At 40.6% G+C, this 27,196-nt stretch overlaps 1 protein-coding gene across 1 annotated transcript in view; it reads right to left on the reverse strand.

Moving 5' to 3' along the window:
- The window catches only part of dst (dystonin), a 277,698-nt gene that overhangs the window by 156,875 nt on the left and 93,627 nt on the right, over window positions 1-27,196 (reverse strand). The window contains 2 exon segments of the mRNA XM_036573677.1: window positions 2,396-2,562; window positions 25,198-25,290. Coding sequence (XP_036429570.1) covers window positions 2,396-2,562; window positions 25,198-25,290 — 260 coding nt within the window.

Consider the following 27,196-nt stretch of genomic DNA (forward strand, 5'->3'; position numbering starts at 1 on the left):
GAGCACAGCTGGCCTCGCTCTCGCTGGGTGGGCAGGATGGCCCCCCTCCCCATCACTCTGCTGCTAGCCAGCACATTACAAGCCTCATCGCTCGAATCCGATTTTTTGCTCAAATCCGATCTCTCTGACACGATGGTTCACACTCGTTTAGGTAAGTGATTCAAATCTGTCATTAATGTGACGAACTCGTGTCCTGAAATGACCCTCATGAGCTCATCCTACTCAGTAACGTCACGTGAACGAATCACGTTCATCATCAGCACAAACTAACGAGCAGAACGAGCTTCGCTGAGAAGATAATTAACTCTGATCAGCTCTCAGCTTCATTATTAGAGCGAGACGAAGGAGAAAAAGGTGAGATGAGCTGCTTTTCCACCGTTTACAGGCTTAAACTTCTGTTCGGTGTTGCTGCCATGGTAACGCTGAATGATGGCGCACACGCTCAGTGGAAATAAAGCACATGAATTCCGATCTGAGCGTCACATTAAGGTCGCATGGCCATGAATGGGATATGTATCTGATCTAGGACCACATATGAAAGTGGCTCAGGTCAGATTTGTGTTTCCATACAGCCCTGCAAACATCAGATCTGAGTCACATTAGGGCAAAAAATCGGATTTGTGCCACTTCAACCTGGTAATGTGAATGCAGCCCTAATTAATGTGGAGGATTGGATACACATAAACTGGGGAAAACTGGGAAAAGAATGCAATAGTTTTATCATCTGGCTAAACGTTTTTCTCACAGTTTACGTTGACAGATCGATTACAAACGTCAGCACATAAGCACCCCAGTAATAAAGATAATTTATATTTTTATTTAATCCCACATTTCCACCCACACTAGAATGTTATAAGCATTTAACATGTACGTGCTTCGTAGGAAGTTCTGTCCTTAAACCCCTTTACAATATAATGGGGTGCAGAAATAAGGTATACACATTTTTTGAACCAACCACAGAGTAGAATGATTGTATAAAGTGAACAGCTAAAATAAAACCAAATGTACAGTTTGCATGTTATCATTGCTTATTTAAACTGTCGCGATATCCAATAATATCAATTAACAGTCTAGTTACAGCTGCTGATTCTGCCAAAAAAAACAAGGTATCTATCAATACACAAGGCAAATATGTTCATTAATTTATTGGTGTGCCAAAACTGAGGCAGTGATGTATCACTTGGAGCTGTTGAGCAAACAGGAAATGCCAGGGGTGTCCAAGACTTTCCACTGCTGACACCGTGTTTGTTTAAGAGCAACGGAAGTTCCACCACTGACAAGCGTTTACAGATCAGCAGGAACATTCCACAGAGCTTACTGACCACAGATACACAAACCACAGGCACAAAACACTGGAGGACCATCTACAGTAGCACGGACAAGTCATGACGGGAGACGATTATATTTAGGTAGGGAAAAAGATGTGAACTGTGAATCTGTGCATTCTCAAAACCCAACGTATCAAATCTCAGTATTTACAAGAGAAGCAGAACAGCAGATTAGGCCCCTCTGCTCGCTCAGAACCTCAGACTGCAGACTAGAAGTTCTACGGAAGACAGATGAAATACAATCCACAGGGAATCATGTGACTATCTACAGCAGCAGAAGTAGGACATGATGAGAGAAAGTTATATTTAGTCTGGCCACTGTGTCATCAGGTCAGGTGAACACTGAATCTGCCCTAAAAGCGCTCCTGATAAAAGCCTGATGTTTGCATAATGTAGTCCATCTGTTTCTCTGCATACTTTGTTAGCCCCCTTTTACCCTGTTCTTCAGTGGTCAGGACCCCCATGGACCCTCACAGAGCAGGTACTATTTGGGTGGTGGATCATTCTCAGCACTGCAGTAACACTGATGTGGTGGTGGTGTGTTAGTGTGTGTTGTGCTCGTCTGAGTGGATCAGACACAGCAGTGCTGCTGGAGTTTTTAAACACCTCAGTGTCACTGCTGGACTGAGAATAGTCCACCAACCAAAAATATCCAGCCAACAGCGTCCTGTGGGCAGCGTCCTGTGACCACTGATGAAGGACTAGAGGATGACCAACACAAACTGTGCAGCAGCAGATGAGCTATCGTCTCTAACTTTACACCGACAAGGTGGACTGACAAGGTAGGAGTGTCTAATAGAGTGGACAGTGAGTGGACACAGTGTTTAAAAACTCCAGCACCACTGCTGTGTCTGATCCACTCAGACCAGCACAACACATGGGGGTCCTGACCACTGAAGAACAGGGTAAAAGGGGGCTAACAAAGTATGCAGAGAAACAGATGAACTACAAAGTGCACCTATATAGTAAGTGGAGCTGATAAAATGGACAATGAGCGTAGAAACAAGGAGGTGGTCATAATATTATGCCTGATCGGTGTACATTAAAATTGTATCCATTGTTATTACCTATACTTGTGAATAAGAGCATTAAATAGCCTTCCGTCCCTCCAGGAGGTAGTGAAGTTGTCACAGCGGACGCCCACGTAACCCTCGGTCATCTGCTGGGACCACAGCAGAAGCCTCTCCTTGGCCGTCATGTCCTCGGACTGCCCAGTAACGTGGATGTCCGAGATCTGTGGAGGAGAACAACGAAATTCCTCTGTTAATCACATTGGCGACTGAATATGAAAATCAGCATTTCCTTCAATAAAAATATTGAGTGCAAAACTCAGAAAACATCTGGTAAAAGTCTAAAGATTTGCTGTCAACTCTAGATTTACTGAGAACTTCTCAACACTACACTGTTAGAAATAAAGGTTCTGTTCTGGTACATTTTTAGTTCATCAAGGTACAAACAGTGTAAATGTTCCCTCAAAGGTTCAACAGCGGTTTTAAGGTCTGATTGTGAACCTTAAATAAGTTTTTCCAGGTGAAAAGTTCGTATTTGTACCTTTTCATAACCGAATGTTTTAAACAGAACAGTAAAATAAAAGCCTGTAGGCGAGACGGGGTGTGTGGAGTCAGTACAGCTTAGAACATATCATTTCAGTGGATTATGGTTCAGTTATGTTCCCTGACTAAAGGTACTGAGATGGACCCTTGAGAGTTCCGCCCCAGTGACAGTTTAGTACCTTTATTTCTGAGAGTGTATATGAAAACCACGCTGTTTTCAAAGTAATATCGCCAAGTGGACATTTCACATTCGTCCATCCACAAAATCAGGGCAAGCAAATCTAAAAATTTCCAATCAGGCCACGAAGCCAATTAATATTGTGGCTAAAAATAAGCCTTCATTGCCAGAAGCACAGAAACAGGTTTAAGTAATCATGAACCAATTGTGAAGTTTTTACAGTCTATTCCGATTCCAAGCAAACACCTACCAACTCCCATCTTGCCCAAGTCTTGATTGCGTCCCCAGCTTATAGTATATAAAATTCATTTTCAACTAAAAACATGCTTTAGTACCAAAAAAGGTCAAACGATGCTTAGAAAAAGGATAATATTAAAAACTTTACATTAATAAGAACTTTGCAGTCACGTTAGCTGCTTGGGGCAGTCATGGGTTGAAGGGTCCAGAACCGGAAGGTCGCCGGTTTGATCCCTGAGCCAACAGTATGTGACTGAAGTGCACTTGAGCAAGGCACCTAACCCCCAACTTCTCCCCGGGCGCCGTGGATAGGGCTGCCCACCGCTCCGGGCAAGTGTTCACTGCCCCCTAGTGTGTGTGTTTGTTAGTGTGTATGTGGTGTTTCACTGCACAGATGGGTTAAAATGCGGAGGTGAAATTTCCCCGTTGTGGGACTAATAAGGGTCACTTAACTTAACTTGACACTAATGCAGCTGATGAATTCACAACAAAATCTACTCTGGATGAAAAGTTATTTGAGAATATAACATACAGCTAACTATTCATTCATTTCCAGGAATGCCTGTTCACCGCATGAAATAACATTATGCCTGCAAGAATACATGCATTTGAAATATTTGCCATATCCGTCATTCACACATGATGTCAGGAACAGCCACAGAAAAATGTCTGAGTTGAGAAGAAGAGCAGCAGAAGCAGCCATTAAAAACCACAAAATAAAAGGTTGCATGCTCAGTCTGGGTTTGCTTCGCTGACCCAAACAGAAATACGACCCTTGGGAAAATGAAAACCAGAATGACCTCAATTGACCCATCTGGCTACAACAACCTCTACAGGCTCACAGTAGAGTTAAATGCAAAATGTCTGCACATTCAACATGCAGTGTTATTTGAAGTGGGTCTTTGTAGATGATTAATAAACTCTTAACAGATTATCAGTAACACATCAACAACATATCAGTGAAGTAGCTGTAGTGAAGCATCTGAATACACTGAAGTAAATATCTTGTAGATGTTCTGTTGATACATTACTTACATTAAATAGATGTTACTGTTACTATGTTACTTCCACTACACAAAACCTAACAGTACCAACCTCAACCCAAAACCGAACCCTCACCCTGGTCCTAATCCTAAATTCTTCAAGGGTTCTTTAGTAAAGAAAATGGTTCTGTATAGAAGCATGAACACTCAAAGAACGCTGTGGCGTGCGCCCGTCCACTGGGCCAGGATGGCGGCTGCCAGAGCCGGCAGGAAGGTGGGGACGAAGTCCCGAGCCCCGCCTCCTGGGCGCCACCTCCAGTCCCGCAGTGAGGCCTCGTTAATTAGCCTCACGTTTGATGTGGGCAGACAAGCTGCGAGTCAGGGTGATGACGGCGCCCAGGAGGCAGGGCTTGGGTGCCTTCCCCCTCTCACTCGCGGTGTTCCTCTCCCCGTCATCATCGCTGGGCTTCGTCCCCGTCTTCCTGCCGGCTCTGCCGGCTGCCGCAGGGTTCTTTGAGTGTTCATGCTTCTATATAGAACCATTTTACTACAGAACCCTTGAAGAACCATCATTTTTAAGTGTGAAGAAGACAGCAGCAAGACGGCCGCCATCCTGGCCCGGTGGACCGGCGCACGCCACAAACCCTTTGTGTGATTAAAGGTATCTTGGCATCGTGAAAGGGTTCTTTAGATTAATGGAGAGTGGCTGTAGCTGTTTCTCTGTAGAACCTTTTTGAAAAGGGTTCTACATGGCACCAAAAAGGGTTCTGCTATTGTTGTGATATCGAGCTTGTTGCAACAGAAGAATCCATTTGGGTGCTATATCGAACCATCCACAGCACGTTCTCTATCAATCTGAAGAGCCCTTTCACAAGCAGAGAACCCTTTAATCATGCAAAGGGTTCTTTGAGTGTTCATGGTTCTACACAGAACCATGTTCTTTACTAAAGAACCTTTGAAGAACCATCATTTTTAAATGTGCAGCTTTGTATACTGTTTAGGTTAGTGCGCTACCTGTGTTAGTCAAGCTGGCAACCACACCATCACACAGAGTACAACAGAGGGAATGTGAAAAACTAAAGGCCACTCTTTTGAAGGTGACTGAACTGTATGAAATTGTTTGCTCAACTCTTTATATTTCATACTGGTGCTGCGTCTTTAAACTAACAAGCAGCTGTTGATTCAGATCTGCATGGTTCATCACATCGTTGGAGATCTTCTCACATGACTAAGCACTGCTGAGTCCAGCTCACCCTTCTACAGCGCTCAGCTCAGGAGAGAGAGGTACACCAAACAGACCTGCACAATCGCACAACTCTACACACGACCACAACTCACTGCAGCTCAAACTTTAGTGACCATGAACAGCTCAGTAATCACTATAATGACCAGACGCTCTGACATTTAGGCAAACCTACAGGCCGTTTGCAGTGTAATTATAGCTCGTCCTGACAGAAGGAGGAGAACGTGGTGTTTAGACTGCTGGTGAGGGAGGACTGAACTCTGAAGCGCGACCCAAACACACCAAAATAGTTCAGCTCCAAACACCGCCAACCACAGAAAATCCAGAAAGTCAAGGAGAATTCTTTGGAAAGTAATGCAATGACAAGGAGCTGAGATCATTCAGCCAAAACGAACCACAACTCCAGGACAGGAGATTTTCTGAAAGCGTCTGACACTTCTTGTCAAAAAGTTTCTAGGTGCCACCACATGACATGATCTATAGGTATTAAAAATACATACATTAGAATTGCGTGGAGCTCATTTGAATGAACAGGAAGACAAAAAAATCACTTAAAAATTACGTTTTGTTGATTTCTAAATGAAAATAAGTTAAAACGTCCTCAACACAGAACCTAAATGTGACATTATTCTGTATATTTTAATGCCCAAACTCTATTTATTTGCTGAGTTTTACATATTGGACAAAATAAAAGCACAAAATATAAATTGTGAACTTACTTTTGCATACAATCTTAGAAAAGATGGTTCTTCAAGGAACCCTTCGCATGGATAAAGGTTCTTTGCATCATGAGAGTGTTCTTCAGATTGCCGATTGCGAAGAGCTGCAGATGGTTCTGTACAGAACCTTTTTGAAAAACGTTCTATGTAGCACCAAAAAAGGGTTCTGCTATATACAACACATTCTCCTTCAATCTGAAGAACCATTTCACCATGCAAAAAGTTCTTTGAGTGTTCATGGTTCCATACTGAACCATTTTCTTTACTAAAGAACCTTTCAAGAACCACTATTTTAAGAATGTAGAACCCTTTGCATGGTTTAAGTTCTTTGCATGATGAAATGGTTCTTCAGATTAGTGAAGAATGTGCTGTAGATGGTTCTATATAGAATCTTTTTGCAAAGGTTTCTCTATGGCACCAAAAAAAGGTTCTTCTACTGTTAAAAGCTTGACATCATAACAATAGCACAATCGTTTTTGGTGCTATATAGAACCCTTTTCGAAAAAATCCTACATTCTGCACAAATCTGAACAACAATTTCATGAGGCAAGGAACCCTTTAATCATGCAAAGGGTTCTTTGAATGTTCATGGCTCTATATACAAACACTGTCTACTACAGAACCCTTGAAGAACCATCTTTTTAAGAGTGTAGGTGAACTGAAATCTCCTTTACTATGGATTTGTATGGCTGGTTTGGTGCATTACTGCAGTGTTTAATACATGCTGTATTGATTTATAGGGACATTCCTCAGCCTACATGACTCAGCTGGGCTGTTATCTCTGTGTTTCAGTCTCAGCTACACTCAGCAAACAGGTGACTGAGCTCTGCTTCCTCACAGCAGCTGTTCACTTGATTATTTCTCAGACTAATTATGCAGCTCTCAGATATTCAGTTATGATATAGTGATTTTTATCATTTCCACTGCTAAGAAATAATGAAGAACATCATTGTTTCACATCCTTGTTCTTCATTTCTAGGAATTATTTTTTATTATTATGTGTTATCACTGCTACACATACAACACACTCTAAAAAAAAGGTGGTTCTTTACGGGTTCCTTAGTTTTGTTTAGAACCGTAAGTTCTATATAGAACCATTTCATGCTTAAATGGGTCTTTGCATGATGAAAAGGGATCCTCAGATTGATGGAGAACATGTTATAAATGGTTCTGTATACATGGCACCAAAAAGGGTTCTGCTATTGTTGTGATGTCGAGCTTGTTGCAACAGAAGAACCCTTTTGGGTGCTATATCGAACCATCTACAGCACGTTCTCTATCAATCTGAAGAACGCTTTCACAAGCAAAGAATCATGCAAAGGGTTCTTTGAGTGTTCATGGTTCTACATAGAACCATTTACTTTACTAAAGAACCCTTGAAGAACCATCATTTTCAAGTGTGCAGCTTTGTATATTGTTTAGGTTAGTGCGCTACCTGTGTTAGTCAAGCTAACAACCACACCATCACGCTTATGTCAATCAAGAGCCGTCATGAATATGCAAATCAGTGGGGTAATTATGCAGCCCTCAGATATTCAGTTATGATATAGTGATTTTTATCATTTCCACTGCTAATAATGAAGAACATCATTGTTTCACATCCTTGTTCTTCATTTCTAGGAACTCAAGTTTTTTATTATGTGTTATCACTGCTACACATACAACACACTCTAAAAAAGGTGGTTCTTTAAGGGTTCTCTAGTTTTATTTAGAACCATAAGTTCTATATAGAACCATTACATGCTTAAATGGTTCTTTGCATGGTGAAACGGGATCCTCAGATTGATGGAGAATGTGTTATATATGGTTCTGTATAGAACCTGTTCGAAAAGGGTTGTATTTAACAACAAAATGGTTCTTTTATTGTTACAAGCTTCATAAAAGGAGAACTGTTTTTGGTGTGATATAGAACACTTTTCAAAAAGGCTCTATACAGAACCATCCACAGCACATTTTCCATCAATTTGAAGAACTCTTTCATGATGCAAAGAACCCTTTAATCATACAAGGAGTTCTTTGAGTGTTCATTGTTCTATATAGACCTATTTTCTTTACTAAAGAACCCTTGAAGAACCATCTTTTTTAAGTGTGAACCTATTACAGTTTCAGAGCTCACTCCCGCCCTCAGTTCTGATCTGATAGCTCTGTGTTGATTTTATTTCTTGGCTTTGTTTTCTTATTAAAGAGTTCACATGAACTCAACCTGTCATACATACATACATACATCATCTAAACCGCTTATCCTTCTGGGTCGCGGTGGGGTGCTGGGTGGGGTGCCCAGCCGTCATTGGGCGGAAGGCAGGATACACCCTGGACAGGTCGCCAGTCCATCGCAGGGCAGACAGACAGACATACACACTCACACCTAGGGGCAGTTCAGCATGTCCAATCAGCCTGACTGCATGTTTTTGGACTGTGGGAGGAAACCCACGCAGACACGAGGAGAACAGGCAAACTCCACACAGAAATGACCCTGGTCGCCCGGCTAGGAATCGAACCCAGGCCATTCTTGCTGTGAGGCGACAGCACTACCCACTGCACCACCGTGCCGCCTCAACCTGTAATAGTCATTGTTATTTGGTTTTATGATATAATGATTCATTTAAAACCGCTAAAGCTGAAAAATGTCAGGATTGCAAAAGAATGTTCTAAAATCCATCTGAGCTTTCATAATCAGCAAATCAATATTCACTAACCATTAAAGATCAGGCAAAATCTCACAGCCTCAATATGTTAAACAACCTACATTTCTACATCTGTCTCGTTTATTATATCTGGATTGTGAGCCACATTCGCTAAAATCAGATATCATCTCGTTTGTTTTATCAACAATCAGGACGAGACTGTTGGTAGAGCATCATTCAGCTAAACCACTCCTCCATGAAAGAAGTGATGAAACTAACTGGGTTATCCTCGTAAACATGACATGATTTAAATCAAATCGTAGCCTCTTAAACTCTATGGAACCACCGGTGGTTCCAAAACGCACTTCGTCATACTCATCATAACTTTCATATTTCATAAGCTACATTCTAAAGGTGGGGGTCGTATGAGAGCTGTAACTGTCTTCTTTCCAGTCAAATAGATGGGTGATGTAATTTTACACCCTTATAATAAAAGAAGCTGAACTCACAATTTTTTCTTCTACTGAAAGTCGACCCATTTTTCCACAAATCTGGGCTATAAACTATAAACAGATGGCGTCTCTTCAGTGATCTGCTTTGTAAAAATGATTTTTATAAAATAATACAAAGAGCGTCTGAGATTTTTGGCTTTCAGTAGTAAATTGTAAGCATATAGCGATATGTGTGATCATAAAACACATGTTCTGTTAATTTGAGGGGAACTTTTACAAAAAAAAATAATAATAAAAAAAAGTGCATTTATTTCATGCAGTTACTGAATAATTTGCCTTAAGATTTGGTCATGTAAATTCAGATGGACAAACCAAAATATACCCTGGTCAATAAGAGGTTAATGTTTTCTTTTTCTTTGTATAAAGTAACATTGATGCCCGGTTATATATTTTAAAATAAACCTGAATTTTAAATTGATTTTGACTAACATTTTCCAAATTAGGAGACCAAATTCTCATCACTGCAACACAAAAAGACAAGATAAATCTGTAAACAATGTTCTTAAAACCTCTATTTCACTAAAATATAATATTTTGCCTCATTAACACAACACACTGACATCCAATGAGGTTTTTCTTTTTACTTGTGCAACATAACATTTTGTTGTTTTGGTTCACCTCCTCAGAATTTACAAGAACAACCTTAAATTTAAGGAATTCAACAGTCAAAAGTGATAAAAACTCATTTTGTCTAATGAAAAAAATTAAAAATGAAAAAATCGGTCATGAGAAACAGACAAGCAGACAGATTATGGTAATTAGGATTTGGGTAAAAATATTCTTAAATGTTTTAAAGTTAAAAAATTAATCATTTGACATTTCGCAGTACAAATCAGAGCTCCAACTGATCTACTGCGCTACATGAATACTGTTTAACTTCAATGATGATGACACTCAAATATTTACAGACAGGTTAATGGTGGTTTCGTGAGAAAGACCCAACTAATGAGGTATCACCAGTATTTGATCATTAAATTTGAGCCATTCACACGTCACTGTTTTACCTCAGAACGTTCAAGGGAGGAAGACTTTTGCTGGACAGCGTCCAGAGAGTCGTGGGAAACGGATCCTCCCGAGCACGTATTGGCCCTCCTCCTCTTCCTGTGCAGTTGGCTGTCACATATAATCCTGGACAGGCCCTTCACATTATCCAGCTGATGATCCGTACTGCTCCTGCGGGAACCATCTCCCCTCAGCGTACGGAGCGTGTGCTCCACCGCCCCGAAACTCACCGCCCTCCGCAGCTGCCTCCGGAGCAGCTTCTTCTCCAGGAGTCCATCCTTCGGAGCAATACGTCTAGAGCTTTTGGTGACCCGGCGGAGCTGCTGCTCAGTGGTAGGCCTGCATTTGTCTCTATCCGACAGCCGAAGACCTGATCTCCTGCCTGATCTGAGAACGGGAACTTCTCCAACGTAAACCCCATGGCTGATGCTGCCTTGGCTGGACCTTGCAGCCTCTGCCTGGCCTGAGTTCAAAGTACCTGCCTCACTGTGGTCTGTAGCGTTAGAGAGCGTCTCACTCTGGCAGCTCTCTCCTCCCCGGCTCCTCACGGACTCGTTAGGGTGGAATTCTCCCGACTTCCTCTTCTTTCTCCTCTGGAAGTAACGTCGGCCCCGGAGCTCCTTGGGCGCGGGGCTGAGGGGGGCTTTGGTGGGATCGACGTAGCACTCCTCCTTATGGCCTCGCACACATCCGCAAACATTGCCCATGACTTTCAAGCGCACATGCTGCTCCTTGTAAAGCTCCGCAAACTCGAAAGCTAGTAAACACGGCAAAATCCAACAAGCTCAAGGGCTCCTTTACGCTGGAAACACGGAGCCATCTTATTTTTCTTGTTCATATTTGTATAAAAGCCAGTTGCAGACAGGACAACCTTAGTGGTCAACCCAAAAGCCGTCCCAGCGCCCGGTCTGAGCTTCTCTTTCCCAGTCCCAGGAGCACTCTGGTGACACGTTCCAAAGCTCCTTCGTGTTCCCAGTCCTTCACGTCAGCCTCTAAAGTCCCCGTTGACCTTTGAAACTGCTCCCTTTGCCCTACTAATCCAAAACAAACACCATAAAGGCAGCGCGGCCCAGAGCGCAGCCGCTCCAGCAGAGCACTGACTCCCTCTGCCTCCGCGGAGAGAGCTCAGCGCTCCTCTTATGAAGTATAAACATGGATTTCTACAGGGTCCTGCTGTTGGTTCCCCAGGCCGATTGGTTTGTGAGTGAGTGGTCAGAGCCTGGGAGAGAGAGGCGGGCAAGGGAAAGCGTAAGGCGAGAAGAGAGGCTCACGCTCCATCCGCGGCCTCACAGTTTCTGATTGCACCACATCGCAGGGGAAAGCACTGCTCAGCAAGTTGAGCTACTCAGACAGCATGTACCGCTCTGAAAGGACCACAGCCTATCGCGTGTGCTTTAAAAATAACAGGGCAGCGTGGCTGGCTCAACAACCACGCCATGGGCCGAGGTGCCCCCAGACAGAGGTCTCTCGTTTTGTTTTTTAATCCGGACACAGACCGGTGTGGGGTTTAAGTCCACTTTAAACATTCAGGGCTTATCAAAGAACTGACTTTGCACCTAATTAATGGGGAGCCACTATGCCCCCTTTCATTTATGGGTGCAGATCTTGTTCTTATGTTTGTCAAAAAGCATAACATAACTGCAAATATTGTATCTAATGTACAGTTTAAAGTTATTTACTTTAAAAAGGTACAAATGTGGCTTCATTACAGGCTCCAGTGGCCACATTTATGAACAAATAATAGCAAATTACAAATAAACAAAATGTTTCATGTTCGGATTTTAAACCTTTAAAGGCGTCCACTAATCAGACCATCTTCCAATAGTGAAAATAAATCCATGACACAACCAAACTAAAAATAAATTGTGATGCGGCTTTAGTACAGTCGATGACATTTTAATCAGACTTGACTCTGCACTGCAGTCAGAGAGTATGACCAGACTATGACCAGAGCCGGTTTAGGAGGAGTCTGGCCACTTCCTATTCCCCCTGTTATATCAAAAACAGGACTGCTAAACAGCAGAGGGCGCCCGTGAGTGAGTCCTCAATGAATGGGAGTGAATGGAGCTCAACAGCTAAAAATGAAAAGTTAAAATAGTTTCTAATCACTGAACCAGAACGTTTCTTTAGTTTTAGAGAGTAGAAGGATGGATTTCACTAAAAAAAGAAAGAAATCTCACCTGTATGTTTCCTTTTTTCTACAGTAAACGGGTTTTGGGCAGCAGGAGGCGGGCTTTACTGCTAGTGTGTGCTGATTGATTGGCGAGCGGAGCAGCTCATTGGCTGTTCGCGCTCACTGACGTCATGAACGTACATGAGGCGCCGTTTTAAACTCCTATAACTCGAGTTTAAAAGCTCTTAAAATATAACAGCGGTGTTAAAATGTCTTATGCTGCTCTGTGCTCAGGAAATGAATGAATTCTTTTACATTAAAAATGTTTAAGCATGTATAAACTGTGATTTTGCTCAAATGCTCCATATCAACCCATTCATTTTGCACTCGCTCTGGAGCGCCCTCTAGTGTTTGAGAAACCCGGAAGACATTGCAGAGTGGGAATTCTCCTCTCTACAAGTTGTCTGGTATGACATTCGGACAAAACACTTCAACTGTGTTCATTCTTCTCTGGCCAATCTTCATAAGTTAGACGGCTGTATGAGTTTTCAGTAATCAAATATAAACTGTGTACTGGCATTTGCAGAAAAAAATTATTTGTTAAAATGTTTTCAATAAAAAAATTCAGCAAAATATGTTACTGGGCTGGGGTGCCAAAACTTTTACACAGAACTGTATATAAACCTTTTATATTTTGGAACATGACCTTGATATAACACAGCATGATTTGATAAACAGGAACTTCTGGAAGCTAAGTAGTAGTTTTTTTTTTCAACTTTTGATTTTTTTATGAAATGCTACAAATCAATTATTTTAAAAAATCTATAATATAAATAATAAAACACAAAAAAACCTTAAAATAAAAATTAAAAACACTGATGTAATTCAGTATTTACACAAATATGTACTGTAGCACCATGAAAAACTTTTATAGGCCATTTTTAGGCCAATCAATCAATCAATCAATCAATCAATAAATAAATAAATAGGCACGTGAAAGGGCCACCAACGTTTTTATGTTAATCTGTTTATGGTTTTAGCTACAGGCTCTTACATTTTGGATTTTTGCATTTGTGCGTTTCCTCAGTTTAAGTCGGGCTAATTTAAAAAATGCTCCTGTTGTTTAAATGCTTAGTCACTTAGCCTCAGGTTACACTTCAGCAAATGTTAATGGTGTTTGGATTATTGGCCAAAGTCCTTCTTGCTTTAGGATTTAACACTTAACACCACAGTTACTCCAGTTACTCTGGGTTAACGCAAGTTTACCTCTGTAATCTAATCTCACAGATTCAAAGTCTGAACTCTGCCAGAAAATAAAAGCTTTAAAAAAGCCTGATACGGTGGGGTTATTTATGAGCCACCGTCACAACTGTGTCTACTCAGCCCTGATCAGCTGGAGAACCTGTTTTCTTGCTTTTCACTACTTTTGAATCAGAGTTTAGGGATTTTTTTGTTGTTGACATTTGGTTACTGATCATTAGGCCACAAATCTTTGGGATAAATGTGGTATAAATGTGTGAAAATTTGCAATCGAGTTGCCAGAAACTTTCAGAAATCTGTTATTCTCGACTAAAACCAGACTAAGGGCCTCATCTTGCATGCAGAAACTGTGTTAGTCTCTTAACAGCACTTTCACAAAAGTAGTTCAGAACTACTTTCACAAAATAGTGTCTCTGTTAATCGGTAATTTACTTTTGTGGGTTACTCAAATCAACTAGAGATGACTAGTAAAAAAACAAACCATTAAAAAAATAATGAGTCAAAATCTAAGATTTTAAAATTAGAAAAGGAAAAACAGTGATTTGTTTGCTCCCTTTGCTTTCCTGAGCTGGTCAGCGCAGATGCGTTTAAGCCATTTGAGCAGCAGCAGCAGACAAACAGTCAAAATATCAGCCATGTGGAGCTATTTTACAGTTTATATGAGACATTAGATCAGGGGTCTTTAATTAAACTTCAACAAGGTCCAGTTAGAGAAAATGTCCTCAAGCAAAGGTCCAGAACATCATAATGTCTAACTTGCATCATGATTCAGTGCCATATACTGTAAACTGAAGTAGCCTAGTAGGTATATCAGCATCTTATACCGTCAGCAACTGAATGTCAAATCAAATAAAGTACAATTCAGTAATAATTCAACAACATTTATTGTAAGTTTTCTATTTTTAGATCACGACATGTGAAATAACTTCCCTCTGACTCAGTTTCTTCTCTGACTGCTGTTTCTCCCCTGTGTGTGCATCACTCACTCGAGTCTCAGTGCTCATCGTAATGCACGGACCTGATTGGCTGAGTAGCGATATACACCTGTGATATTTACAACACGTGATTGGTCTGTGAGTTTCCCGGGCCACTAAAGCTACCGTAAAGGCTAGAAAAGCCACGCCAATTAAAATAGGACCACCTCGTCGAAATGAAATAATTCTCCATAGTTTATCGGTTAAAGGTCCAGGTCCTCATAGGACAGTGTCTGGGTCTGTACTCGGACTGCGGTCTGCCTATTAGTGACATCTGCATTAGACAATAGACTTAAAATCTCTGTTCACGTGGAGCATCGAGAGGAGATATAACACTCATGAACATCTTCACTGCATTTTTGTCGGCTCGACGGCTCGATATGCAGAATACAACAAAACAGCAGAAGCAGAAAGGAAAGTTCTTGCGAGCCTCAGTTTATAAAATCAATAAACAACAGTCAAAGTAAAAAGTCTAACCAAAAAAAATGTAATTCACTGCCTTGATTATCCGTTCGCTGTTGCTGATGATGTTGGATTTCATGGTACGTACTGTGGCCAACATACTGCAGCAATTTTAGTAGCAAGTATATTTTATGTAAACCAGTGTCCAGTCTTATCCGGAGAGGGCCGGCACGGCTGCTGCTTTTCATTCCAAATGAACTGGAGCACAACTCATTCTGCTTGTTTAATCAGTCGGTCTTCAAACAACTGATCATGTGAGCTCCTGATCTGTTGGAGTGAAAACCGCAGCCTGCACTCCGGCCCACCGCAGACCGGACACCTCTGATGTAGAGTGTTTTTTGTTTTTTCGGTCCAGTGTGTCCTGAATTTTGGTTTCAGTTTCAGCCATTTTTGTGCATGAGTCAAACAAACGAAGGCCGTGGTTCCCAAACGGGTCCTCAGGGCCCCCCAGAAGGTCCACATTTTTGCTCAAACTCAACTCACAGCATGTAGAGATGAAGGAAAAATGTGGAGCATCTGAACTGAGGTGATCATTCAAATGATTCAAAGTAAGTGTTGCTCATAAACCAGTTCACTCAACAAACACGTCCATACAATTCAATCAGGTAAATCAAATGGTCTGAATTTATTTCTGGTGTCCTACCAAGCTGCGTTTCAGTAATTAGTACGAAGAGTGATTTATGATTTTATTGAATTGGAAGTCAGCGTACCCACCTCACGTTTCACATTAGCTCAGAGACCTCCCACTATTTCTTGAATTTGAAAAAAATAAATATTCACTTAGGGGGTCAACCAAAAATTGTATACAACCTGGGATCCTGAGAGTGTTATCATACTCTGAAAAGCGGACTATCGCTTTAGACTAAACAAGACAAAATATTGCCAGTATTGTATCCCTTGTGTGGTGTTGATGTGCTTGCTATTCAGTGGTCTGGTGGACCCACCGCAATATTGTTTTATTAAATCAATACAGCCACAACAATTTATGTAAAAATACCAGATGTTTAAAATGTCACAAGTGTCCAGCGTAGCGTTCTCCTTTAGCAGCTGTAGCCAGTCAGCAGCCTGTCCATGTTGTCCACCCTCATACACACACACACTAACAGCAGGCCATGTAGGAGGAGAACAGAGTGAAGGACACAGCACCTCCACACTTCTACTCCCTGCGGGTTCACCCAACACCACATGTGTAATATAAATGTGTGGGGGGTGAACAGAGTGAAGACACTGAAAATGGGTTATTTTATATGTTCTTCATAGAAAATGAGAAAAGACCAAGAATCTGAGGTTGAAATAATAATAAACCACATCATTTTTTTCTTTTGGTAAACATTGAAAATGGGTCCCACAGACCTGAACACTACATAAGGGTTAATAGTACATGAGGAAAAGCCATCATGAGCCTGATACTATAACGTCAGACTAAAGTGTGTGAGTGAATGTCCACAGTGTTTCTCCCTCATTTATTTATTTGTTTATTTAAATTAGTGTAATTAATGTATTCTCTTAAATAAAAAGGCAGTTTTGGGTGAAAGGGTGAAGGGAGGGCTTGTGATTATGCTGTGGGTGGTGAATTTGGTGTGAGAGAGGGGAGTAAAAAAAAAAAAGGTGCAATGTAAAATGTAAAATACCTGTCCACTTCAACAAAAATATATATTTAAAAAAAAAGTCTGAATTTATTTCCTTTTTTCCTTTTTTGTTTGTTTTGAAACAAAGTAACTGAGTTGCTGTTAGGTTTTATGGTGTAGTGTGTGGGGTTAGAGGAGAAAAAAGGCTCTTTTGAATTATTGCTGCCTGAGGAAACGTTAAATTCATACACCACAACACGCCCTTTATTCAACAAGATCAAGAGATTTCACTGAGTAAAAAGGGGAACGGCACACACGCCCACACAGAAGTAGAACATCTCACGTTATTGCATCAATTAAAGCTTCAATGACAGATTCAGACTGTCTCTTCAAAAAAAAACTGTAGCCTGAAGATATTTGCATAAAGTCAAGTGGTTAGTGCTTATTTTCGAGCGTGTTGAGGCAGCAATGCTGTATGGAGAGGCTGAAACAGACGCAGACGCAGGACAGAGCGTAGAGCTGCAGCTGGGCACCACACGGCTGGATTTAAAAGGACTCGGTCTGATCTTTAAAAGATCGTCTGATCTGCCCTCTAGCAGTCAGAGACTGACAGTAGTATCGTTGGGGGTGTGTGTGGGGGGGTTATCACTCATGGTGGCAGGCAAACGAGAGCGAATATCTCATGACAGCTAATGCTACAAGGAAATATGGATGTCTGAGAGTATTTTAAGTACAGCAGGTAATGTGGTAAAGCCACAGAGCGGCGTTATGGTGAAGATATCGTAAGATGATATTGTTATCTGTATGGTTTGGTAGCTTTGGCTGTATGTTTGACCAATAGCATTTGAAAAGGCTATGAATAGCTGTAAATCTGCTGGGGCAGTCGTGGGCTGGAGGTTAGGGAACCAGCCTTGTGACCTTGTCGCCAGTTCGATCCCCTGAGCCAACAGTATGTGGTGAAGTGCCCTTGAGCAAGCCACCTAACCCCCAGCTGCTCCCCGGGCACCATGGATAGGGCTGCCCACCACAGGCTAAAGCATATCATGTTGCATTAGCTGACAAGGTCCTGTGGCTTATTAAGGGGCTCACATCCTACACTGCTCTACTTATAACACTTGTGTGCTTTTATGAACCAAAACAGTCATAATTCATTTCTATATGACCATTTCCAGCCCTTTCTTAGAATTAAACAGGCTGTTTTTATTACTGTGCCTTTAAGACTGACATATGTGAATTAGCTCTCTTCTGATTGGCTGCCCTGTATTGTGCTTATTTCCAAAAGAAATATATGCTTAAATACTCTTGATATATATACATAAATATATGTATATAATAATAATAATTATTATTATTATAATAAGATAACCCTCTGGGGTCCACAAACTCGCACGTCAAATTCTCTGTTTCTATCTCTGTTTGTGTATCTTTGTGATGATCCAGCTCAGAAATCCAGTTCAAACACTTCCTGAATCTGTAGAGTCGCCCTTTCCATTCCATCTTATCACGAGATCATACGAGACTCACATCCGGAGTTATGAGCCTATGAAGAGGGGCTGAGATACACGTCATCTGCCTCTCACCGTGTGGAACTAGAGGATTCGTGTGTCCGTCTACATTCTGTGTGAAACTGACCATTGGACACTCAGGAAATCACTAAGGACTGACCGTCACGCCGGAAACCCTTCATTGTTCATTCAGTCCACATCGGAGACTCATGTGAAACGGAGTACAGAGAGTTTACAGCTGCTGAAGCTGCTGCAGCGGTTTTGGAAAGTAGTGATGAAGATAACGGAGCATTTAGATATGAAACATATGAGGATCATGTTATATGAAGAGCCTTTAGAGGAGGGTTTAAGAAGATATGAACAAATTGAGAAGATGTCCTCAGACCACAGAGGGTTAAGTGAGCTTTTCTGTCAGCAGCTGTGATGGAACAACTAAACTTAACAGAATACAGTTCAGCAAATAAGATGGGCTGTGAAATGCTTTAAAGACTGACTGGAACAAAACCACATTCAGCCTCATCTGACACACACTGAAAAAACAGAGCTGAACCTGATATTGCTGTAACGAAAAGGCTAATGTTGCTACTTTTTTGGGCGGAAGAAATTGCAGATATTGAAGAACTTATTTTGCAATGTTTGGTGCTTTATTGTTTTAATTTTTTAAGCATTATTTTGCAGAACTGTTATATAAAAGCAGTGCAACACAGGAGACTGTGTGTCAGCTGTGATGATCTACTGCACTCGCTTCGATTTGTATCGGCGAAGGAATCGCAGCCGTGATGTTACTCATAGTAACACGTTCCCGCCCTCCCTCTTGCTCACCCACACCTCTGATCTCAGATGCAAGTGAAATATATATATATATATATACATACTTAAAAAACTATGGTTAAAACTGCGAACATCTCTAAAGGAGCTGGAATCAGGGCAGAGCGCTCGAAAACAACTCTGCGAGGTGCCCCACATCTGCAGAATCAAGAGGCAACAGGCCCACAGCCACCAGCGCTTCATGCCCAACGGCTTGCGTGAGAGTGACAGCGGCAGGTGCTAGCGCACATCACCCCACGCTACCTGTCAGTGTGTTTTATGAGCCTCAGCATTATAGAACATCTTCCTCCGCTACGCCCATCCATCGGGTGTTTTTGTCTTTGGATCTGCCTCGAAACAGTGAATTTTCACTCTGTGGGCCAGCAGGAAGGCCGGGTGCTCAGTGAGGTTTAGGAGAACGAGACGCTGTGGAGATGTCGAGGCACGCTGTTGGACAAAGTCTGAACATTCCTGCCAGCTGCCTGACAGAATGAGGCAGTGAATCAGAGAGAGAAGGAATGTTTGAGCTGCTGCGGCCGAGCGGACTGGATCACAAACTGGCTTCTCTCAGGACACAGAGAGAGAGGGAGAGAGAGAGAGAGAGAGAGAGAGAGAGAGAGAGAGAGAGAGAGAGAGAGATTTTCAGATCTGAAGCAGCTTGATTTTCTCCTTTTTCTCAAAGATGAAAGCTTTAAGGCCCAATCCCATTTCTTCTTTCTACCCCTTGTTTTCGAGTGTCACCCTAACCCCTTGGAACTGAGTCATAACGAGTATTGGTTGAAATCTTCCCTCTGAAATGGGACCCTCAAATAAAAAGAGCATCACTTCATTAACAGCTACCAGCGCTGCTCTGTAGGCGACCCTGCCAGTCTGCAGTGACAGCAGAGGAGGGTAAAGTTCAGCTCCTCACTGCTGGGCTTTAGTTACATTTAGGGCATCATATGCCTTCAAAGAGACGGGGATGCAACATCGCCCACTCCTAATTCTTCGGTGATATGACGCTGAAGTCAGATATTCTCCAGCTTCTTGTTCGAATTTTCCCCTTTCCACCTTAAATGGTGCAGCAGTTACATTCTGCTTAAGGTGGAACGGGAAATTTAGCTACTACTAGCAATTTTTATGGCTGTTATGAAGAAAAGGACCATAATACGTTAAACCAACATTAAACTAAGATAATACAGTGATTATCGAAAATTTTAACAAGCAAAATTCTCACATTTTTGTGTTTTTTTTTGGTCTCTTGTTCTCCATCTTGCCGGTTTTTCTTCTTTCCTCATAACTCTCTGTTTGGAGTTTCTGAAAAGCCTCTGTTTGGAGGGTCATGTAGCCCCTAACACTTCGCCCTACCCCTCTATCTCAACAAGAATCGGGACACCCTACCCCTAGATGTGAACGTGCAAAACGGAGGGCAAGGGGCTAAGTGGGAGGGGCGAGGGGTGATGGGATGGGATTGGGCCCAAGTGCTGTTTATCTGATGGGGGCAGTTTTGGTGTCTACCAGGTCTTCCAGGTGGTTGTTAGGAGCCCCATTTTCTCTGTAGCTTTTAATCTGTTATTGAAACTCCAATTTTGGAGTGAGAGGGAAATTCTTCTACTGCAGCAGTAAAAACTACAGTAAAGAGCAAATAAGAGCTAAACAGGAGCAAAGTATTTATATATTTATTATATAATAGAAAGTAAAGATAAATAATAAAGAAATATACTAAAACAACAACAAAAACAAATGTGCAGTACAAAAATAAGAAGTAAAATTGCATAAGTACTGAAATACAGTTGGCAGTGCAGTGGTGCACGTCCCCTCCAGTGAAGGAACTAGTGACCATGTACACTGTTAGAAATAAAGGTTCTGTGCAGGTACACTTTCTGTTCATCGAGGTACAAACAGTGTAAATGTTCCCTCAAAGGTACAACAGTGGTTTTAAGGTCTGATTGTGAACCTTAAATAAGTTTTTCCAGGTGAAAAGTTCGTATTTGTACCTTTTCATAACCGAATGTTTTAAAACAGAACAGTAAAATAAAAGCCTGGAGACGAGACGGGGTGTGTGGAGTCAGTACAGCTTAGAACATATCATTTCAGTGGATTATGGTTCAGTTATGTTCCCTGACTGAAGGTACTGAGATGTACCCTTGAGGGTCCCACCCCAGTGACAAGAGGGGGACTGACCCAGTGACTTCAGAGAGTGCACCGTAAACGATAACTTATATTAACCGCATTATGATATTTATGGACATATAAACAAAGTGGCAGTGCATAGTATGTCCAGCTGGTACCCAGTCAGCCCGTCCTGTCAGTGGCTCAGTATACAATAATGTCCCAGCACAGTCAAATGACCATTAATGGTCATTTTGACTGGAAATGAAATACATTAAGGGTGGTCTCTGACCTTTGAAAGGTATATTTGCTCATTTCATTTGTCGTGCCAGTGACGTTTGCACGATCCTGATATGAGCTCGTTGTAGTCAGTTTAAAAACGTGCACTGAGCACAGTGGGGCTGGTGGATGAGAGTTCCTCACAAGTAACTGCAGTCGTACATCAGCCTGGTGATGGACTCTCTATATGGGCCTCTAATAGCTTCATTCTCAAATAATAGTCCACATCTCAAAAGCAAACATACAGATTACGCTACGTGCAAAAACCAACCGAGCATGAACTGAATACATCAATCACACCACATAGCTGAGTTATAAAAATGCAATCAGATCCCTCGACATACATGTTAGCACACCACAGTATTTCACTGGAGGCTGACGTGGAATGTTCCTGCAGGCAAGAACGTAAAGGAGATATACTGCAAATTGGGCCTGCCCACATTACTCAACAGCCTGTACTTACAGCAGTTATCAGAGGCAGCACAGCAGTATGTACTAACAATTACACCCCGTTTATGGTTCGCCACATCATTACCACAAAGCCACATAAGCAAAGTACACTGAGTGGGGTCTCCTGTACTGAGAGAGGCCTACTGTACTGAGAGTGCATCAGAGGAGGCTGCGGAACTGAACTGAGTAACACCTTCAATGTTTAACAATAAAATGCAAAGCCTTAAGTACGGAGCAGCAAGCTTACCCTTACTGAATACTGCTGGCTCTTTACTGCTTAGTGAACCATGGATGAGTTTTGACCTCTTGTGGTCAGAAAAAGAACTGCATTATCAAGACTTCATTACATTTACAGCATTTCGCAGACGCTCTTATCCAGAGCGACTGACAATTTCGATCATTTTTTTTACACAGGTAGGCGAAGGCAGTGTTAGGAGTCTTGCCCAAGGACTCTTATTGGTATAGTGTAGGGTGCTGACCCAGGCAGGGGATTGAACTCCAGTCTACAGTGTAGAAGGCAGAGGTGATACACTACACTATACTAACCACTGGTTAAACAGTGTCACACATTAAAGGGTCTCTATCCTGCATTTTGCTTGCATTTTGTTTTTTCCCTTCAGCCCCTTTTATGAAATTTGTGTGCATTAAATATTTAATGGCGATTTTTCTGGCCAACTGTGATTTAAATGCAATTATTTTCTGTAAATTAATTCCAGAGTTTGCTTTTTTTGGACAAGAAGACCAGAATATCCACTTATTCTGTCATGATGCTCGAACGCTGAGTGTGTCAGACTACCGGTCAGTTGTGATGGTTGTGATGTCACATATACAGAACATTGGTGTTATGTTGCTTCTCACTGGTCTCATCTACAGGCGGTTCATAGGTTCTGTGTTATCAGGTTAAATTTCCCTGTTTAAATCTTGTAAAGACAACACTGTTGATAATGTAGTCTATAATAATAATTGCAGCTCTTGCGATTTGAAAATTGCACTCTTTTAAACTGCGATTTCGATATAAAAATGATTCATCTTTCATCCCTAGAAAACGAATGGGCGGGGCTAAACTGCTGTAGGCTGAACAGGCAGATGTATGTTAATGGGTTTGTTCCTATGACATCACAGAAACAGTGAACTCAAGACAGGCAATTGTTGCTGTGTATGTTTCATAAAAGGACTGTGTAGACTGGTGGGTGAACGGCACGGCTTGCAACTTTAACAGTGTTTACTCAATACATAACTCTATCTATCAGAAACAAGCGAGAAGAATCTTCTAAAATAGGATAGTCGATAATAAAAAGGTCTATCAGGTCCAAAAATACATGATCAAACAACAACAACAAGATAATTAAGCTCTTGCGTTTGCATACAAATGATCATCTGCATGTGTTCACAAAAGAGCTTCGATCTGCATTTGCATTTCAATGACCAGAGCAATATTACACTGCTTTAATGTCCTGAGTTGGGCTCGAAATATGCTGCTCCATAAGCTAATGAGGTCAAATGTAACACGGCTGCTTATGCAGATAACCAGTTTCAAGTAAATCGTGCTTTAGGTCTTTGTTTCATATCCCCAAAGCAAAGTCATATGAAAAGTTTCACAGAAATTGGACCAAGATTTCTCAAAATCCTCAGTTGAAGGAACTTTTTTCACCATAAATGTTTTGAAATTACGTTGTACTCACAGAATTTGCTCATATTATAATCATCTCCTTCTTGGTGGCTGTAATACAGCACCGTTTTAAGAGTTAATGTATTCAAAATATATTTGTGTTGAATTTTTGCTTCTGTACTTTGTGGTGAAAATGAATTTGACCCATTCAATACAGCTTCTTTTCAGGTAACCATATTTATTTTGATGAATATATTTTTATGAACTGAAGTTTGAAAGCTTGCCTGGTTCAAACAACGTAAAACTGTATTGAATTAATTGTGTTTGCATCATTTTATAACTTCTTTTTTCAGATGAAATCAAGGGCGTACTATGAAAATTATATGCATAAAATTTATTTAAATTTCATCTTGCTGATATTTGTTAAAAATGAACAAAAATACATTCTCCAGTGTTTGACATGCACATTCACTAACATTATTGACGCACAATGATATCAGAATCATGTCTGTGTTGGTAGATATTCGATTAAATATCTGCATTGGATGTTTAGACATGGCCAATATTTATAATACTAATATTTTGATGATGTATCTATTGAATTGAATTAGGTGATGCTGGTTCACTGTACTAAAATATATTGATTTGATTCATTTTGCTGCATTCTTAACTCCACAGATATACAGATGTTATATTACACTTTTATAAAACATGGTTCTTCAAGGATTCTTCAGTAAAGACAATGGTTCGACAGAGAACCATGAACACTCAAAGAAGCTTAAATGGTTGAAATGGTTTGGCAGACTGATGGAGAATGTGTTGTATATGCTTCTATATAGAACCTTGTTGAAAATGGTTCTATATAGCATCAAAAAGGGTTCTTCTACTGTTAGAAGCTTGACATCATAGCAATATCAACAAAACAATCATCAACAGCACAATCTCCATCAATCTGAAGAAGCATTTTACCATGCAAGTGGTTCTTTGAGTGCGCAAGATTCTATACAGAACCACTGTCTTTACTGAAGAACCCTTGAAAAACCATATTTTTTAAGAGTGTACTCTGTAATGCTAATCCAGGTAGATTTACAATTCCTACATGTTTAATAAATGTTTATGTATCGACATTGACAGATATGTACATAAAAGTCTGGTATATCTGCATCAGCCCACTATTCCTATATCAGTGCACCCCTGCTGATCATATTTAATTTGATGCAGATATTTTTATGTATTTAGGTTGGAAAGCTTAGTTAAACAACAGAGCGCTGTACTGAATCAAGGGTTCACGCATGACTTTACCAGACTTCTTAGTGACTGTTAAAACTAGCCTCACAGTTACATCTCAGTCCATCACATTTAACCCCACCTATGGGGCTGTAACATCTGCCCTCCCACCTGTTTCAGCAGAACTGTTCACACTCAGCAGGCATTTGAAACACTGTTTACATTTCCATTTGCAGCAGAGATGTGTCGACCGTTAGATTGAGCCCCACAAACATCATACACCATATTCCCCACTGAACAGGAGGTTGAGAACGGGTTCTGTCGTTCTCTGATATGCTGCGTTCTCCAAATGCAACGGTAACGTTTTTGCCCATACCGTAAACAAAACCAGAGACAACGAACAATGTGTCCATTCTGTAGAGAAAGGCAGCTTAAACCCAGCAACCAATAGAGATGAGCTAATGCTGACTGACCTGAAAGTGCAGAATTATGGTCCATATTAATCCCAATGTCAGTTTTGGGTTGCCGTCTGTGATGTCATCATTTCTGATGTTCACTAGTTTCACCTGTGGGAATGCAGATCGAGTTATAAACATGATTTGAAAAGACGAGCAGCAACTGGAACCAGTTAAAATCCTCTCTCCAATTCATTTTACTAATATAATATCATTAAATGATCATACATATGTATTACATACATATATATATACAGATATACACACACATACTTACTAAAATAAATTCAAAAATAAATAAAACAATAATAAAATAAAAGCAACAAAATAAATTTAAATAAATAAGTCTAAAAATTTATACAACATTCTCTTATGTTTTATAATTCTAGTACCTTGATTCAATACCAATAACAATACTGGTATTGGTATCTATCAATACTTTTTTTCAATAATATAACAATCCTATATATCACTATTGATTCTCAACCACCATTAAATTCAAAAATAAAACTTTCACTACATGTTAAAATCAAATCTGTTGAGGGTCTAATTAAACATCCCATGACGGCTTAGTTGGGTATTATTAGTTTGTGGTGATCATCGGTTCCAAAATCCAAACCTCTCCAGATCAGTGTGTTATTATTACTACGTTTTCGTTTAATAATAAAATAGATGTGTGTTGTTTGGTTTATAGTCACTTTGTGGTGATTCTGAATAAGTTTTAGAGAAGAAGAACAGAGAAGAACTTCACTATCATTTACTCTATAATAAGGTATTATTATAAGGTATAATAATAATAATTAATATTTTTAGGCTATATATTACTTAATGAAACATTTTACAAAATATATTACAAAATATAACCTTATTTATCAATATATATCAAGCATGAGTAATGATTATAAACGTACGATGAACTACAGACAAACTTCAGCTTTTACCGCTTTCTTATTTTTATTTTTCATATTCTGAAAAAATCTCTATGTGGTCTCAGTCTTGACTCAGACTTGCCTCTATAAATATCAGCCAACAGTGCTACTGACTGTTAATGGCCATAAGGGGGCACTGTAAGACTGAACATTCATTCAGGAACAATGGATCCTTTGGTAAGACTTATTTTTCCCATTAAGCGTTTCCTTTGTTAGTGAGGAACCGGTAACAAGGTTAAGTAGCTGTGATGAACCAGAATAAAAGACCTGAGAATCATCTGTGATAATTTTCAGCAAATTATGTCTGTTTGTCCTCAAAAATGCTGGAGTTAATACATGTCAGACAGTCCTTTATGAGAATTCTGTGATGGAATTTAACTGCATTGCAATTGTCATTTCCCTGAAAGTCCATCTCATCTTTACAGCACCACAGCACCATGTCCATTTACAGCTGTGGTCCATGACCTTCAATAAAGCAACACACTCAGTAGTTTCATTTTTGCTATGAAACTTTGAATGAAAAGTGAAACTAGGCATTGTTTTGCTTTGTATCAGGGAAGGTAATACTGCACACAAGTGAAAGGGGATTTTCAGGGTTTTACGCTGTTTTATTCCACATTTGGTTTCGTTCTCGCTGTGTGTGACTGCCTGAGCAGATACTGGCACTTACTGCATTTTTAACATCTCTAACTCTTTGAAAGTGACACAAAAAAGCACTTATTTCTACCATCTGATCTTATTTCTACCATCTGATCTACTCCTCCTCTTTAAGAAGGTAATTTCTCACGCTGTTTATGCGTTTGCTATGTAAAAAACTTAATCTAGCTGTCAGGTGTGACACCCGCCCTCGTCACCAGAGGTCAGCCTCACCTGAGCACTGACCTGCTTCCTAGTAACATTTAACCTCTCTCACCTGGAGCTCATTAACCTCCCTTTATAAGGAACTTCACTAACGCTGGATCTCCAGGTTTTGCCAGGTCATCTGCATACCAAGCCTCGTTTTCTTCATGACTGTTGGATTTTTAATTTTCTTTCTTTATTTTTTTTTTGATTAGCTGGACCTTTTTCTGAACTCTTTGACTGTTTTT

This window comes from Colossoma macropomum, unplaced genomic scaffold (genome assembly GCF_904425465.1).
Source record: "Colossoma macropomum unplaced genomic scaffold, Colossoma_macropomum, whole genome shotgun sequence".
NCBI lineage: Eukaryota > Metazoa > Chordata > Actinopteri > Characiformes > Serrasalmidae > Colossoma > Colossoma macropomum.